Source organism: Danio rerio, chromosome 16, assembly GCF_049306965.1.
Source record: "Danio rerio strain Tuebingen ecotype United States chromosome 16, GRCz12tu, whole genome shotgun sequence".
Taxonomy (NCBI): domain Eukaryota; kingdom Metazoa; phylum Chordata; class Actinopteri; order Cypriniformes; family Danionidae; genus Danio; species Danio rerio.
Window position 1 is genome coordinate 51,618,774 of NC_133191.1, and position 18,608 is coordinate 51,637,381.

The 18,608-nt window shown below is 35.3% G+C and overlaps 1 protein-coding gene across 11 annotated transcripts in view; it reads left to right on the plus strand.

Moving 5' to 3' along the window:
- thsd7ab (thrombospondin, type I, domain containing 7Ab) overlaps window positions 1–18,608 on the plus strand; it is a 346,631-nt gene that overhangs the window by 304,576 nt on the left and 23,447 nt on the right. For all 11 annotated transcript variants that reach the window (XR_012391319.1, XR_012391315.1, XR_012391314.1 and 8 more), the window contains 6 exons: window positions 2,304–2,457; window positions 6,024–6,165; window positions 10,011–10,126; window positions 12,869–12,986; window positions 15,680–15,825; window positions 18,227–18,401. Coding sequence is in view for 3 of the 11 variants with exons in the window: in XM_073924512.1 (XP_073780613.1) it covers window positions 2,304–2,457; window positions 6,024–6,165; window positions 10,011–10,126; window positions 12,869–12,986; window positions 15,680–15,825; window positions 18,227–18,401 (851 nt within the window). In the remaining 8 variants the exon portion in view is untranslated. The remainder of the gene's footprint in view (window positions 1–2,303; window positions 2,458–6,023; window positions 6,166–10,010; window positions 10,127–12,868; window positions 12,987–15,679; window positions 15,826–18,226; window positions 18,402–18,608) is intronic.

Consider the following 18,608-nt stretch of genomic DNA (forward strand, 5'->3'; position numbering starts at 1 on the left):
GTTTAATTTTGGAGACTGCCGCTTAAATATCATCCTCCTTGTTCAGTCATGCCTGTATTGATTTTAAAAGTACATGAGTGGCGTAAAGGTGTCAAAGTTTAGCTAGTGCCGTAAAATTAATCTGTTGCATCTGACGCTATTGCTCTGTCATTAATCTAATGTTAAAACCCCAGGGGTTGCAATCCAATGGGGGGAAAAAATGAAAGGCTGATGGCTTTTTGTTTGGATGTTGCATTTTTATGTAACTATTTTGTATCTTCTGTAAGTCATGGATAAACAATGGTAATTTAAAAAGTTTATTTAATTTTTTTTTTAGATTTTTGGAAATCACCAAGCAACCCCCTCAAGGGGGTCCCGACTCCCACTTTGAGATCCACTGTCATAATGCAATTTAAAAGCATAAATAAATAGAAAAAAATAAAAAATATGAATCATAAAACACGAAAACCTGTTCATTTACAGACATTTTAGTGTAATTAATAAAAAGTTACAAGTTCAGTACACATTTTGGGGTAAAGAAGAATTTTGTGTATGCAAAGTCAAGACTAGACCCAGGCGATTAACCAAAGGGGATTTAGTACTCAACCTACAGTTAAACAAGAAAAACAGTAATAAATAAGAATGGCAAACATTAGTACAAGTGAAAACAAATACAGAATCAAAAAAACACAAAATGAGAATGCTAACAATAGCATCTTTCACACATACAGACCTTACCGGTAATTTTTCGGAAAGGGAAAATGTGTGTGAGCAGACCCTTCTTGAAAATACTGGTAAATTCATACCGTCATTTTTCCTGAAAGAGAAGTTGTAACATTACCAGTAATTTCCCGGAATTCTGCTCTCTATGTGAACGCAGAAGTAAAAATTGCCAGAAAGGCAATGGGACGTCTACTCCAGCCAATCAGAACATTCAGATGCATTCACATCCGCGCTGTTTATGAAAATAAAAGCCTTTAAATGTTAGTCAGATAACGTTTCTATGTTCTTTCTTAATGCCAACTGTGGAAATAATCATCAATAAAATGCTTATGATAAACCACTGTGAGTTTACCTTTAACCTCTGCTTCAGTTGCTTGACGCGTGTGCACGCGCACACACATATTATGTACATCTCAACATGCGAAAGTGTTTCTCCAAATGATTTCATCTAAGTTGTTCACAATACTTATCCATTCACAGAATTTGTAATGTAGTCAAATGTGCAAACACTTAGCTGCGGTTCAGGCTTTTGTTTTTGGATGTCTCTGAGACAAAAGCAGCTGCATGAATGCTAAGGCTTTAACCCTCTCAAGGCAGGCATTGCAGATTTGCAACAGTTAAAAATTAACTACCTTATTACTCCAGATACATATTTTATGAGGTTTTATTACTCAGAAGTACCACTGCAGGACTTGGTTGTCCATTAGCAACAAACAGTTTCCCCACTTGCACACCAGCTGACACAAAAGACAAAAACTGTTTCTTGGAGTACCACATGACAAAGTGACATGGAAACATGACCTACTCAATGAGGATTTGAGATATTGAATTTGCATCTCATATTGTTTTTGTTGTTGTTCTGCCAATGAAAAAAGCAGTTTGTTACTTTGTTTGAAAAATTGTATATAAAAAGTTATTGTTCATATCATAATCAGTCGTCAGTGTCTAATTACCACACTGGGCCAATGTTGCAAATCTGCAACATCCCAGAACACCTTACATGTAAGACTCTCTCTATAAAAAAAAGTCAGGATTCTATTGTACTCCCCCATATGATAATTTTCCCCAAATATCAGATTTTTCCTGTTTTCTAAAACTTAATTTGAGCCTGAGAGGAGTGAAACCATCAACAAAAGCCAGACCCCTTCTATACTTACAATAACAAGCGCAGCCATTTAGAGGTCATTTCTGGTTAATGATGTCAGAAATTACCGGTGTTTTGTAATAGATATGCGAGCGGTCTTTTCTGGAAAAATTCCCGAAACGTCCTTGGTAAAGTTGCTCCGGACATTTTGCGTATATTTACAGGTACCACAGTGTGAAAGGGGCTATTGTGATTGATTTTTGGTCATTTATTCCACATAATTGCACTGGAAATTGATGCTGAAGTATGTGTGCACATCCAGGTGTGTAAAGTAAGTAAAGTGAGCCTTATCAAATATGGTTTTACCCATACTTGAAATTGCTCCTCTGCTTTAACCCATCCAAGCGCACACAAACTGTGAGAGCACACACAGTGTGTGAGCATACACCTTTGGAGCAACCTTTGGATTAGCAGTCCAACTCACTGACCATTTTCATACACTGGTGTGTGTCTGCAGGTGTATGATGAACACAGTGGACGGTCCTGCTGACGCTGTGGAGGATTATCTGTGTGACCCAGAGGAGATGCCGCCGGGAACCAGAGAGAGTCGTCTGCCATGCCCAGAGGACTGTGTGCTGTCTGAATGGAGCCGTTGGACCTCCTGTGACCTGGTCAGCATTCATCCTTTATACCAGGGGTCTCCAATCTCGGTCCTGGAGGGCAGGTGTCCCTGCAGGGTTTAGCTCCAACTTGCCTCAACACACCTGCCTGGATGTTTAAAGTATACCTAGTAAGACCTTGATTAGCCTGTTCAGGTGTGTTTGATTAGGGTTGGAGCTAAAATCTGCAGGACACCGGCCCTTTGGGGACCACTGCTTTATACATTTAGACCATTCCTAGGCTGTGTCCAAAATCGCCTACTACTCGAGTACGCACTACATTCGAATTTGAATTTACTACCCAACCGTTAGAAACGTACCTTCTATATAGTATGAATACGAGTATTATGTCTATTCCGTGGGATTTTGGGATAGCGCAGTGTCGTATGGATGCACACTTCAGAATCTCATCTGAAGTAGTATGTAATCCAGGTAATGCTTGCATATTGTTTTTCGAATACTATGAATTCGGACATACTACTCAGCTCGCAAACTGTTTTTAGTGTACTATATAGTATGCAAGTATGTGATTTTGGATGCATGTACTACAGTTGTGATGAACTGGAGAGCAACAACAGGGGTTGTATCCAAGTGCAGCTTTATTAGAGTTGTCAGGCAGGCAAGGGTCGAAACAGCAGCAGGCAGTAATACAAGGCAAGTTTATTTATATATAGCACATTTCATACACAGTGGCAATTCAAAGTGCTTTACATAAACAAGAATAAAAGAAACAAGTAAAATAAAAATAAAAACAAACAATTAATCCAAAGAGTGAACAATGAAACATACGGAAGGGTCGAGACAATCAATATAAATCAATTCATACAATCAAACAATCAATAAGTAGTATAGACAATCAAGGGGTCAAAACACTGCAAGACAAAGTAAACATGTTGTAAAGTTCACAGTGTAAACAAGGCTCAGCACTCAATGTGTGTGAACTGAACTCAGAAGGTAAACTGAAACTGGTGTGTGACTGCAGAGCATGATGGGAGTTGTAGTTCAGGTGAATGACAGCTAGCTGGGAAAGCAACAACGCTGGTGATCACAACAACAGTAGTCAACATTTGAATTGGATCAAAACCTTTCATTAATGTTGTTTTAAAACTATTAAACAACCATGTTTGTCCTGGGACCATTTAAAAAAAAAACTTTTGTAGATCTGCACATCGACACTGATTTGAACTAGAGCTAGTTATCAGTTCAGATTTTTCCATTCAATTCTGATTCACAAACTTTTGATTCACTGAATCTTTTTATATGATTATTGCTTCAATTCTGCGATTGTTGATTTAATAAAAGTGCACAAATATAGCTATTGTTTTTCAGTGACAGAGTTATGTATGCATTATTGTGTTATGTTTATGAATATTTTGCATTCATGTAGTTTATATTTTTTATTATTGTATTATTTAGAATTTAGAATTATTTCTATTATATATATATATATATATATATATATATATATATATATATATATATATATATATATATATATATATATATATATTAAATAGAAATAATGTAATAATATATTATAAATAAAATATCTATATTAAATGTAGAATACAGACCATTTTGTGGAATGTAAACAAAAACAATGGTCCTAACGTATTTCCTGTTTTACATTTTTTTAGTTTCTATAGATTCCAAGAATGCAAAAAGAGCCACATATTGATGAATACTGTTATGATAGCTGTTTTAATATTAAGTGATGATTAAATTGCCTCTTGTTACAGTTTTAAAATAGTTTAATATCAAGCAGAAAATGTCCACGGGCCAATGACATGACTAAATTGAAATGGTCTAATTGTTTCATATAAAATGTTTCATATATAATTTTGTATTATTTATATACTGTTAAATATTAAAATCAGTATTTAGAATTTTTTTAACCATTTTTTATTTATTTTTATTTATTATTATTATTATTATTTTATTTGGTCTTAAGTTTTAATTATTTTCTTGTGTGCTTTTTAGTCTTTATTCTTTGTTTATTTACACTACCTGACGCAAGTCTTGTCGTCGATCCCAGTTGTAAGAGCAGCAAATAATAACTTCTAGTTGATCATTAGGAACATGTCAGAAGGTGCATTCTTCAGATGAATCATCTGTTGAACTGCATCCCAATCATCACAAATACTGCAGAAGACCTATTGGAACCTGCATGGACCCAAGATTCTCAGAGAAATCAGTCAAAATTGGTGAAGGAAAAATCATGGCTTGTGGTTACATTCAGTATGGGGGTGTGCAAGAGATCTGCAGAGTAGATGGCAACATCAACAGCCTGAGATATCAAGACATTTGTGCTGCCCATTACTTTACACAGGAGGGGGCAAATTCTTCAGCAGGATAGCGCTCCTCATACTTCAGCCTCCACATCAAAGCTCCTGAAAGCAAAGAAGGTCATGGTGCTCTAGGATTGGCCAGTCCAGTCACCAGATATAAACATTATTGAGCATGTCTGGGGTAAGATGAGTAGGCATTAGATGAATCCAACGAATCTTGAAGAACTCTGGGAGTCCTGCAAGAATGCTTTCTTTGTCATTCTTGATGACTTTATTCATAAGCTATTTGAGTCATTGCAGAGACTTTACTGTTCTCATTAAACTTGGATAGGTGACAAGACTTTTGCCAGGTAGTGTAGATGTTTATTTCTGTTTTTAAACTGTTAAATGCTGCCTTGGCAACTGACTAAAATAAAGACTAATAATGTAGCAATTTAATATTTTCCATTTCATATATTTACTGTTAAAATATATATATACATGTATATATATTTTTTGTAATTCAACTTTTTTTTATTGTTCAACAGCCAGGAACAAAGAACACACTTCACCCTACACATACATATTATACATGTTACATATTCAGCCACGTACACCAAGAAAATTCAACAAAGAATAACAATGTATAGCAAACATATATGGAAATTAAGGTTGTGGTGCCTTTGAATGTACATACTCATCTATCCTAATTTTAGATGTTGCCAAAGATTATCCCAATTTCTATGTACTTCTCCCTCATTGTTCAATCTCCCGAGCATACACTCATATGATGCAATTTCAATCATCCTATTAATCCACTCCTTCATTGCTGGCATTCTGGGACACTTCCAGTTACGTAGTATCATACTAGCAGCTGTAATGCATCCAGTCTTGAGAAGAATAAAGGATTTTTTACCTATATTAGGTATGCTTTTAAAATATTATTATATTTTAGCATTATTTGAATCTTTGTTTCATAATAGTTTTAGTTTTAGTAAATATAAATAACAACCCTGATGCCATTATCTTATTTTTGCCTGTTATAATTGTTTTGTGCATCTAAGATGTGTCTTTTATATCTCAGTAAAACACCTGCTAAGAAACATCAGAGCAGTATCATTTTTAGGTTAGGCCAACAGGGACGTCATTTTACCCTGACATGAAATGACCTCAGCGAGAGCCAGCAGACATAAAAAACCAGAGCAGGTCATTTAAAGGCTCTTGTTAAACAGTAAAAGAGCAGCTTGAGGAGAAACATAAGAGAATTACGGGCTCAGTAAAAGCCTAGTGTGTTTTGTGCTCCTGTTAAAGCCGTGCACTGGAAGAGGAGATCGGGAGAGGACGGCGTTCGCTCTGCGTTTGCCTAAAGAGGGAGAGGACTGTCCTGTCAGCATGCAGACCGAGCCCTGCCTGCTCAACCGCAACTGCTTCCACTACAGCTACAATATCACTGGTGAGCATCACCACAAAACAATACATCAGTTAGGATCAGTTTTGAATTCTGTGTTTGCTGTGGGACACATTTTTGTGGTTGTGCAATTTTGTAATTACATATAGAGTTGGTAAACTACACCCACTTCTACTATTACTAACATATAATAACAATAATAATAATAGTAATAATAATTATAATCATTTCTAAATAAAAACTAAGAAATGTTAAGATGTCTGTTATCATCAAAATGGCTATATGATAATAATAATAATAATAATAATAATAATAATAATAATAATAATAATAATAATAGTAATAATAATAATAATAATAATAATAATAATAATAATAATAATAATAATAATTTCTCAATAAAAACTAAGAAATATTAAGATGTCTGTCATCATCAAGATGGCTATATAATAATAATAATAATAATAATAATAATAATAATAATTTCTAAATAAAAACTAAGAAATGTTAAGATGTCTGTTATCATCAAGATGGTCATATAATAATAATAGTAATAATAATAATAATTTCTAAATAAAAACTAAATAAATAAAAAAAATGTTAAGATGTCTTTTATCATCAAGATGGTCATATAATAACAAAAATAATAATAATAATAACAACAATAATAATAATAATAATAATAATAGTAATAATAATAATAATAATAATAATAATAATTTCTCAATAAAAACTAAGAAATGTTAAGATGTCTGTCATCATCAAGATGGCTATATAATAATAATAATAATAATAGTAGTAGTAGTAGTAATAATAATAATAATAATAATAATAATAGTAGTAGTGATGATAATAATAATAATAATAATAATAATAATAATAATAATTTCTCAATAAAAACTAAGAAATGTTAAGATGTCTGTCATCATCAAGAGGGCTATATAATAATAATAAAAATAATAATTTCTAAATAAAAACTAAGAAATGTTAAGATGTCTGTTATCATCAAGATGGTCATATAATAATAATAAAAATAATAATGATAATAATAGTAATAATAATAATAATAATAATAATAATTTTTAAATAAAAACTAAGAAATGTTAAGATTACTGTTATCATTAAGATGGTCATATAATAATAATAAAAAAATAAAAAAAAAATAATAATAAATAATAATAATAATAATATCAGTAATAATAATAATAATAATTTCTAAATAAAAACTAAGAAATGCTAAGATGTCTGTTATCATCAAGATGGTCATATAATGATTAAAATAATAATAATAAAAATAACAATAATAATAATGATAATATTGATGATAGTTATTGTTGTTAGCAGTGCGATATGGCTGTATATCGGCACTGGTGGAAGGCGTGGGTTGGCATGAGGCCGCAGATTGAGTGCCTTAGGCCCAATCCCAATTCTATTTTTGTACCCCTACCCCTTGGCCCTTGAAACAGAGTGTGAAGGGGAAGGGCTTCAAAATTTACCCCTAAGAAATGGGACAGCACTATTACACCTGCACACATCATCATATGTCACAATCTCTTACTTCATATGAGCGTGCAAAATGAGGGGTAAGGGGAAGGGCTAAGGGGTAGATTTGGGATTGGTTCTTAGTGTCCCACCAGTGGCTTTCTGTCATCTTGTGATGACAAAACAGGTGCTTTTGCTCACATTTTAAGATTATAAGACTGAACAGCATGAAATGCCATCAGTCTAGAGACATATCCCAGTATTTCTCTGTTGCAATTGGGATATCACAATACTTAACCTTGAAAAAGCCAAAGTAAAGGAAGCACTACCAGATTACTATGGTGTAAGTACAGCACTACAACATACAAAAGAGAGAGATCGACTTAGAGTGTCACTTATCAGTTTTATAATGATTTGATCAGCTATTGTTTGAAATTACGCTGAGTTTTTCTCCTCTAAGTGCTTATTATGAGATCTCTGTCGCCATCTTGTGGCGAAACCTCAACCGTCTTTGCTCTGCTCTAAGTATGACAGTCTGATGGATGCCGGCAATCTGTATCTCCAAAATTATAAATATTTAAAATAGGCACTATCCTTATAAAAAAACTGCATAGTTGCAATCTAAACAACTACATTCTCACCTAAAAAAAAGCCTCAAAAGTACATTGTTGTTCAACAGCAGCAGTATTTGTCAAACTGTAGTGAGTTTATTTATCTGTTTTCACTCTGTGTAGGCGTAGTATTACAAAAGGATGAGGAAGCTGTATGAGTGCCATTATTGCAGTATATTGCACATATATATATATACATATATATATCAGAGGTCGCATTAGACTTTCTCATTGTCTGTCATTTTGACGGAGAGGGTTGAAAAAATTCCGTCATAACCTATTATTGATGGTCATTTAATTTGCATATTTTCTAATCGCTTTTTTCATTCATATTTTAATAATGAACTTGCACGACGGGCATATAGGCTAAATTATTCATTTATTTAGGCTATTTGACAAATGCAACTGTACGCACACAGTGACAAAGAGGAGACAAAACAAGGGCAATCGCCATCAGCTGGACAGGAGTGGGAATTAAAGTTAGCAACAAATTACAATAGATCACCCTCAGCATAATCCGTATAAATGATGGATCACTTTCAGATTTTTCCGTCACTGCTGAAAAAAATCTGTCAATGATGGAAAATATTTGGTTAACATGACCTCTGATAGATATATATATATATAGTATTAATAATTATTATTATAGTAAAGGATGCTGTTACTGATACCATGTTGTTGTGTTGTTTTTTTGGATTTTTGTATTGCTTATATTATTATTATTATTATTGTTGTTATTATTATTATTATTATTATTATTATTATTATATATTAGATTATTAATTTATTAATTCACTTTTATTTATTCACAATAATTTATTTATTTATTTATTTATTCATTCATTCATTACATATAAAAAAATATACCTGAAATAATTGCTAAGATAGCTGTTATCAATAATAATAATAATTATAAGAATTATTAAATTATTAAATAAAAACAATACAAATAAATGTTGGTAGCAAAAGGCTTAATAATACAAAAATGATTGTTGTTGATGATCATTCTAAATAAAAATTTAAGAAGTACTAAAAAAAAATAATGTTACTAACATTACTATCATAAGTGCTAACAGCCAAACGCAAGCTAACAATCAACTAGGTGAAGCTGAGAACTGGTCCTACGTCATAAAAAACTGTGCTTAACAATTAAATCATTTGCTTTTTTTTCTGAAGCTGATGTGAAACCGATGAGTCATCAAATACACAATAGATCAATGCATGTTTTTTTCTTCAAAGACCACCGTGATTCTCTTTGAAGTATCCCAGTACAGAAGGAAAATGCCTCGTGAATTCAGTCACTTTTGTCCTTCCCTGTGGTGCCTGCTGTTTCTGAGCCTGTGTTTTTACCCGCAAAGCACTTCTTTCTCTTGCTGTTTTGAGTGTGTGAATGAGTCATTCAGCAGTTTGGATCATTACTGGATCTGCTTCCTCCATCTGCTCACACTTCATTCATGATTCCCCTCCGACAGCGTCCTGACAGCGCTCAAAGCATCCGCAGACCACCTCTGACCCACACATGTGCTTAAATGAGAACCCACAGGCTGAAATCTCTGTCTGTCTGAGTGTCCGTGTGTGCCTGTTTGGGTCTGTGTGCATCCCTGTGTGCCTGTATACATCTGTGTACATGCCTGTGTGTTTGCCCATGTGCTTGTGTGTGTGTGTCTGAATGTCTGTGTGTGTGTGTCTGTATGTCTTTGTGTGTGGACCTGTTTGTGTTTGACTTCAACAACTGTATGTTATGTCCTCACCAAGATGAGAAAATCAATGTGTGTATCTGCATGTGTTTTCACTCAGACTGGAGCACATGCCAATTAAGTGCCAACGCTGTGTGTGGAATTGGCCTCAAGACGAGGATGCTGGACTGCGTTAGAAGTGACGGAAAATCCGTTGACCTGAAGTATTGCAAAGAGGTTTGTGCTTTCATTTACACACTCTTGTCTATCTGTACTGCAGACACTGGGAGATTACTGATTATTAACCCTGGTACTTCCCCACCCAGAAAAACTTTTTTGGATTGCATTTCTCAACTTCTAATGTTGCTAGTTAACACATTCAATGCATTTTTTTGAAAATGGTAGAGGTTTTTGCCCATTCCTCTTTGCAGTACCTCACAAGCTCTATCAGGTTGGATGAGAAGCGACGGTGTACAGCCATTTCTCTCTAGAGATGTTCAAAATAGGTCTGGGCTCTGGCTGGGCCACTCAAGGACATTCACCAAGTTGTTGTGAAGCCACTCTATTGATATTTGGGCGGTGTGCTTTGGGTTATTGTGCTGCTGAAAGATGAGCTGTCACCCCAATCTGAGGTCAAGAGCACTCTGAAGCAGGTTTTCATTCAGGATGTCTCTGTACATTGCTGCATTCATCTTTCCCTCTATCCGGACTAGTCTTCCAGTTCCTGCTGCAGAAAAACATTCCCACAGCATGATGCTGCCACCACCATGCTTCACTGTAGGGATGCTATTAGCTTGGTGATGAGTGGTGCCTGGTTTTCTCCAAACGTGACGTCTGGCATTCACTCCAAAGAGTTCAGTTTTAAGGCTGATTTATACTTCTGTGTCAAACGCCGGCGCTACGGCGCTGACGCATAGCCCTTCGTCGTGGCCGTCACTGACGTGCACCTCTCAAAAAATGTAACTACACGTCGCAAAAACGCATAGCGCAAGCTCTGTGATTGGTCGGCTTGGTAGCACTGACGAGTCTGGGCGGGACCGAGAGCCGCGTGAATGGCGCGAGCTATTGTTTACAAGTGTGAAGTACCGTGAAGGAGCTCCGGATGGAAAGTTTTGTTTTGTGTTTACCTCATAGTTAAAGTTGTTGCACGTCCGCCGGTCCCTGCCTCAAAATGAGCGAGTTTGAGCCACTTGTACATCCCGGAAGTGTTCAGGAAAAGCAAAAAAGCAGCAAAGAAACTCGACACAGAGGAACATTTACACCTCACTGGTGTAAATAATGCAAAATAATGCAAAGCCACGCGCGTTGCATGCGCCATGGGTTACGCCGGTCACCTGACGCAGAAGTATAAAGCAGGCTTAAGTGTCATCACACCAGAGAATTTAGTTTCTTATGGTCTGAGAGTCCTACAGATGCCTTTGGCAAATTCCAGGCGGGGATTGGCTTCCATCTGGCCAGTCTACCATACAGGCCTGATTGGTGGATTACTGCACAGATGGTTGTCCCTCTGTAAGGTTCTCCTCTCTCCACAGAAGAATGCTGAAGCTCAGACAGAGTGACCATCAGGTTATTGATCACCTCCCTGACTAAGGCCCTTCTCCCCCTGATCACTCAGATGGCCGGCCAGCTCTAGGAAGAGTTGGTACAAAACTTTTTTCAAAAATGTTTGTACTGGTGGTACAAAACATCTTTCACTTGCAGATGATGGAGGTCACTGTGCTCACTGGAACTTTCAGAGCTGTAGAAATTTTTCTGTAACCTTCCCCAGCCTTGTGCCTCGAGACAATCCTGTCTCTGAGGTTTACATACAATTCCTTTGTCTTCATGCTTGGTTTGTGCTGTGAATACTTCTGTACATGTAATTTTTCAGATTTTTTAGTTTTTATAAATTTCAAACAATCTTTTTTTCACAATGCCATTATGGGGTATTGTGTGTAGAAGTTTGAGGAAATAAATTAATTTAATCCATTTTTGGAATAAGGCTGTAACATAATAAAATGTGGAAAAAGTGAAGCGCTATGAACACTTTCCAGATGCACTGTATACAGTAACTCCACATAAACCCAGTAAAATACGGAAAAGCGGATTCTGATATGCTGATTATCTGCTCAAGTGTCATTCCTTATTATTACGGATACAAATATATATGAAAAGGTGGCAAGACCAAAAGCTCCAAAAAGGTGTTGCCCCCTTTTCATATATATTTGCATAGTTTTTGTTTGGCTGAGCACCAAGTTGAGATTGATATGCATGCTTTTGGTAAATATTTTGTGTTATTATGGTTGGAAAGATTATAAATGTGTATTTAATTCCAATCTATGATATATTTCTATGTGTAAAAGCAGTATCTATTAGAAGCTGGAACATAACATGTGTTATCCACTGTCACGTTTGACCAAATTGATGAATCCTTGCTCATTAAAAGTATACATTTTTACAACACTAAACCTGAAAAACATGGTGCACAATTATATTCCTTAGCAAACACCACCAAAATGTATTTAAAAAAGGAAATTGTAATAAAACAAAAGATACTCTTAGAATAGGATGCTTTTATGAGCCAATGGGAAAGAAACAGGCTTATTTTGTTCCATTTAAAAATTGTGGGTTAATGTGAAAAGAGCTGCAGGAAGATCAGTCAAAATCTGTCATTCAGTCACATTAATTGGACCCTGTGGGGCGATAGTTAAATCCACAGCATATTAACCCTGTAACCCAGTTTTCAACCAGTCCACTCTGTAACACAGTTACAAACCTTTCAAGTGTTGAGCACCAAGAAATACACCAAAGACAAACGCGCAAACCAGATCTGAGAGCTCTTTAATATCTGCACTGTTCCTCCTTCTCAGGGGAATGATTAAACGTTAAGCAGATGTGCACTTCTGTCTCTTGATTTTCCAATGTTTCTGTGTTTGGAGTGATCGCTCACCTTTTTGCTCTGGATGATGAAGAAACGCTGTCTTTTATTTGCGTCCACAGCTGCGTTTGGAGAAGAAGTGGCAGATGAACGCATCCTGTACAGTGGAGTGTCCAGTCAACTGTCAGCTCTCTGAATGGTCTGCATGGTCGGACTGTTCCCAGACCTGTGGCCTTGAAGGTAAAGACAAAGTTTGGGCAAATGTATAAATTCTGTCTGCTGTAGTAAAAGTGTTTCTGGACTGTTTCTAGACAAGGGTCTCAAAAAGGGATCAATGATTTGGGGGGGGAGGAATGTTGTTATTGTGCTACTGTATAGTGCTGCACAATTTGACTACAATTTTGTGATTTTTTTATTGTTTTTAGTATGCCTTTATTTAAAAATTATTATTAGTATTAGTAGTAGTAGTATCATTATTTTTTATTATTATTATTATTATTATTATTATTATTATTATTATTATTATTATTATCATTATTTATTATTAGTATTAATATCATTATTTATTATTATTATTATTTATTATTATTATTATTATTATCATCATCATCATTATTTACTATTAGAAGTATTATTATTATCATTATTAATTATTATTATTATTATTATTATTATTATTATTATTATTATTATTATTATTTATTATAATTATTATCATCAGCATTTATTATTATTAGTATTATTATTATCATTATCTATTATTAATATTTATTATTATTATTATTATTATTATTATTATCATCATCATTATTATTTATTATTATTATTTATTATTATTAGTATTATGATTATTAACCTTATTTATTATTATTATTTATTATTGGTAGTATTAGTATTAATATTATCATTATTTATTATTATTTTATTATTATTATTATTATATTTATTATATATTTCTATTTACTATATTTACAAAAGTCTTGTCACCTATCCAAGTTTTAGATCATTTGGTATCAGAAGTGACTGATGTAAAAGGCAAAGGCCTCTACATTACACTTATTTTACCAGATATAAAATATGATCATGCCTTGATTTTCAGTTATTTAATTAGGACAGTAAGGTTTGACTTAACTTAGACAAAAGTCTTGTCACTCAGCAGAAATAATGTGCAGTACAGAAAATAAAGTCATGCTGCAGTCGGGGGCTAATAATTCTGACTTCAACTGTATGAATAATAGTATGAGGTGTGTATGATAGCTTGTCAATGTTTTGAGAACTGAATTATTTTTGAGGAAAATTAGGTCAACTGAATCAGCGATAGTGTATTAGCAATCAAGAAAAAACAGTAATTGAATGCTTCCTTACTAAATGAATCCATTACTTTTTTATAAAAAAATTTTTAAAAATCCCAAACTTTTCAGTGATGCTTTGAGAGCATGTTAGAATAGTCTCAGCCTGGTGATGTACAGCACATATTAAATTAAATTATCCATTCCCATTAAATTTCCTTACTAAATACATAAAAAGATGCATCAAACACAATGACCATGGCGTTAACACCATGCTTGGTCTGCATGATGGCTGTAAATCTGTGCATGCAGAAAGAGAGCAAAAGACAGCATAAGAGAAGCTAGAGGCCTGAAATATGAGATGAAATGGTGGACTTGAAGACTGAAGTGTTCAGCGAGAAACAGATGGAAGCAGTGCTAGATAGAAATTGACAGTCTGACTGCCAAACACTTCAGAGATAATGGAGAAAAAGAGCGAGTGAGAAGACAGTGCAGTTTTATGCTAAACGCATGTGGGATGAGCTAGAGTGAGTATCTTTGACAGACTTACGTTGTGGGGACCGAATGTCTTCACAAATATATACTCTCATACAGTAAATAAAGATACAAAATTTGTCACTGGGCAGTGGTGTAGCAGACAAAAAAAGATATTTTTTTGGCATGCATGTTGAAAACCAGGACTTACAGTTGCATATAAAGTAAATCGTATCTCAAAGCATTTACTGGGGCACTGGCGATTTTTACTGGGGCACGTGCTCCAGTAGATGGGGTCTAGCGACACCCCTGAGCTGACCGCTTACCTCCGTGTAGACAGCTTTTTTGCTGTTACCAGTTTGCCCAATAGCTAGCCATGTACTTTGGCTAACTTGAAACGAACTTGAAACAAAATAAAAAAAATGTTTAAAAGAAGTAAATAACTTGGTGAATATGTGGTAAAATCTGAAAAACGTCATAAAAATCAGTCTGCTGCAAGGGCTTTTATTTTCCTGGATTGCTTTTGAAAACACTGTCGGTTGGGTTTAGGGAAGTGGGTGATCAGTTCAATCTGTGTTTTGGAAAACACTGTCGGTTGGGTTTAGGGAAGTGGGTGATCAGGTCAATCTGTGTTTTGGAAAACACTGTTGGTTGGGTTTAGGGAAAAGGGTGGGTTGGGGGATCAGTTGGTTGGTTGGTCAATCAGTCCACAGCAGTCTCCGGTGGATTTACGGGAGAAGAGCAGGTGCAAATGGCGCTCGTAAGAGAAATTTTAGATCTCAAAAAGCATACACAGCGGCCTCTGGTGGATTCGTGAAAACAAATATTGAAAGAAAAAGTAGCTCCTGGGACGTATTTCATGATCTCCAGAAAAGTATATAGGGATACATATCAATAATGAGCCTGGGTTGAATTAATTACTATTAATTATTATTTATTAAGGTAGTTGTTGAGTGGTATTAGAGCCATAGAATAAAAGCATGCTAAATGTGTACTTCATAAGTACCAATAAAATGCCAATAACTTGGTAAAACAAAGGTTTAATTAAAAAAAATAAAGTGTTTATCAATGCCTTAAGCGCATCATATTTTGTAGCTGAGAGCTAAGAATGATTGTTTGGGCTGTCAGTGGTCTTGTTCTTATCTGTCTGTGGTTTGTGTTTCTCCTCAGGGAAGATGTGGAGAAAGCGGACGGTGGTTCAGGCGTCTCAGGGTGACGGTCGGCCGTGTCCTTTTCAGATGGAGCAGTGGAAACCCTGTCCCGTTCGGCCCTGCTACAGATGGGAGTACGGGCAGTGGTCTGAGTGCCGCGTCGAGGTCTCTCATTTCTGCTTCTCCTTGTAGATCAGTTTCTTCTTGTGAATTCACAAAGCAGAGTTTATTAACTTGTGCACTGCGGGACAAAACTCCTTCACAGATATGCAAGTAAATTTGATGAACTGAGTCCTGCAAAGGTGGTAGGTCAAATCTAAATTTCACAGTGCTTTTTGCAGTATGTGGACTTGCATTCAAAAGTTTTTTATTATCGTTTTTATAATCCTATATTATAGATATTTATTTATATATTTATGTAGATTTATATTTTTATTTTACTATATTTTTAAGTTTTACCTCATATAGTGTAGATTGCTATCTGGCTGCTAGTGTTGGTAGGATATTATTAGCCATTTGCAGTGGTATTCTGCTTGGTTGTTACAGTATGTTGCAATGTGTTTACATTCATAGCATTTTTGGCATATTTAATGTTATTAGCTTATGTTATTAGACAATAGTTTTCACATGTTTCTATGTATTTTATGTATTTAAAAAAATTACATTTTAAAAGAATCCGTAACATGGCTAGCATGCAATTAGAATAGGTTAGCACATTCTAAGCATGTTGAAGAGGCTTGCTAGTGTCTTAATACCATGTTTTATCACATTGCTAGTATCTTTTACCTCATTGAATAGTTTTTAACATGTTTTCACATTGCTAGCTTGTTCAAAAACTTTGCAAGAATGTAGTTCGTTGTTTTAGCACATTATTAGCATCTTTTTGGAACTAGCATTTAAAAGTGCTGTCATGTTATTGACATATTTTACTATTAGAATGTTTTTCACATTTTAATAGTGTTTTAATACTGCTAGCAGGTTACTAGCATGTTTTAGCACATTGCTAGAATGTTTTAACAGTGCTACCATGTTATTCACTATGCTGTTAACTTGTTTAACTATTTTGCAACCATGAGCTAGCATGTTTTTGCTATCTCGTTTCAACAGGTTGAAAGCATGTTTTTGGGTTTGACTAACATGTTTTAAACTGTTAACATGTTGGAATGCTAATAGCATGTTTTTTTATGTTGCTAGCTTATTCTAAAACTTTGCAAGAATGCCGTTAGTACTGTCTATTTTAGCATATTATTAGCATGCTAATTTGCTATTCTGATTAACCATTCATAGCATCATTTTGCAAGTAGCATTTAAAAGTGTTTTCATGCTGTTGGCATATTTTTAATATTAGCATGTTTTCACATTTTAATAGCATGTTTTAACACTGCTAGCAGTTCACTAGCATGTTTAAAACATCACTTGAATGCTTTAATAGTGCTACCATGTTGGTCACTATGTTGTAAACCTTTATCATATTTAGCACATTGCTACCAGTGCTACCATGTTTGTCACCATGCTGTTAACATGTTTTGCCATGTTGCAAGCATGACTTAGCATATTTATATCATGTGGTAGCACTAGAATGAACTTTGCTTTCCCAATTTAACATGTTGAAAGCATGTTTTGGGGTTTGGTCTAAACTTTGTTAACATGTTGGGATGCTAATAGCATGTTTAAAAACATTGTTGACATGTTTTAGCAGCGCTACAGTGTTGATCAATAGAAAGTTCAAAATTACAGCATATATTTTAAATAAAAAATATTTATAACATTATATAAACTTGGCTATCTCTGCCCTGCTGAAAAATCCAGCTTAAACCAACCTAAACTGGTTAGCTGGTTTTAGCTGGTCGACCAGCCTGGTTTTAGAGGGGTTTTGGCCACTTCAAGGCTGGTTTCCAGCCATTTCCAGCCTGGTCTTAGCTGGTCAGGCTGGGAGATGACCAGCTAAAACCAGCTTGACCAGCCTAGCCAAGCTGGGAGTCCAGCCAAAACCAGCTATGTCCAGCTTAAACCAGGCTGGAAAAGCTGGTTTAGCTGGATTTGGCTGGTCATTTTCCAGACCAGGCTGGAAATGGCTGGAAACCAGCCTGGAAATGGCCAAAACTCCTCTAAAACCAGGCCGGTCGACCAGCTAAAACCAGCCAACCAGCCTAGGCTGGTTTAAGCTGGATTTTTCAGCAAGGTGAGCAAGGAAATGCTTCATGGGTGAATAAATTTCCCATTCTTATGAACAGTAATTGCCTTATTTTTACGAGTATGATCTCGTCTGTTGCTCTATTGTTTTTGTGTGTAAGCTAAAACGTGACTCATGAACCACACACATTTTTCGGTTCAGTGTTGTACAGCAGAGTAGAAGCTAAATGCCGGCACATGCTCTGAATACTATAAAGATTCGCGTTGAAGCTCTTCACTCCTCCAAAACCTTGTTTTGTTTAGTTTTTTTTATTTTGCTGTCAAACTCATCTCCTCTTCTATTATTTTCTGTGATCCTGCTGCAATTCAGTGCTGAGTCTGATCAATGGATTAAAGAAGTGTTTACAACTATGTGTGTGTGTCTGTGTTGTAGGATGTGGTGTGCGGGGTAGGTGTGCGCTTTCGGAATCTGTCCTGTTTTGTGTCTGACGGCTCCAGTGACGGGAAGAGCAGTATTGTGGAGGAAGAGCTCTGTGCTGGACTGGAGAAGGCCGTCGATGGAGATAAGAAGATTGTCCTGGAGGAGACCTGCACCTTACCCTGCCCTGGTAAACAGACTCCGTACACACGATTTTGGATCTTTGTGTGGTGTCAGTATATGCAAATTGTTACTAGGACAGATTTTCTAAAGCAGGGATGCCCAAGCTTTTTCGTACAGTATGAAGGGCCTAAAACTAAATATTAGTGAAAGCCGCAAGCCAAAGGTAAATATAGCTAAGTATATTACATTAAAGTTGCCATGGGTAATTTTATTA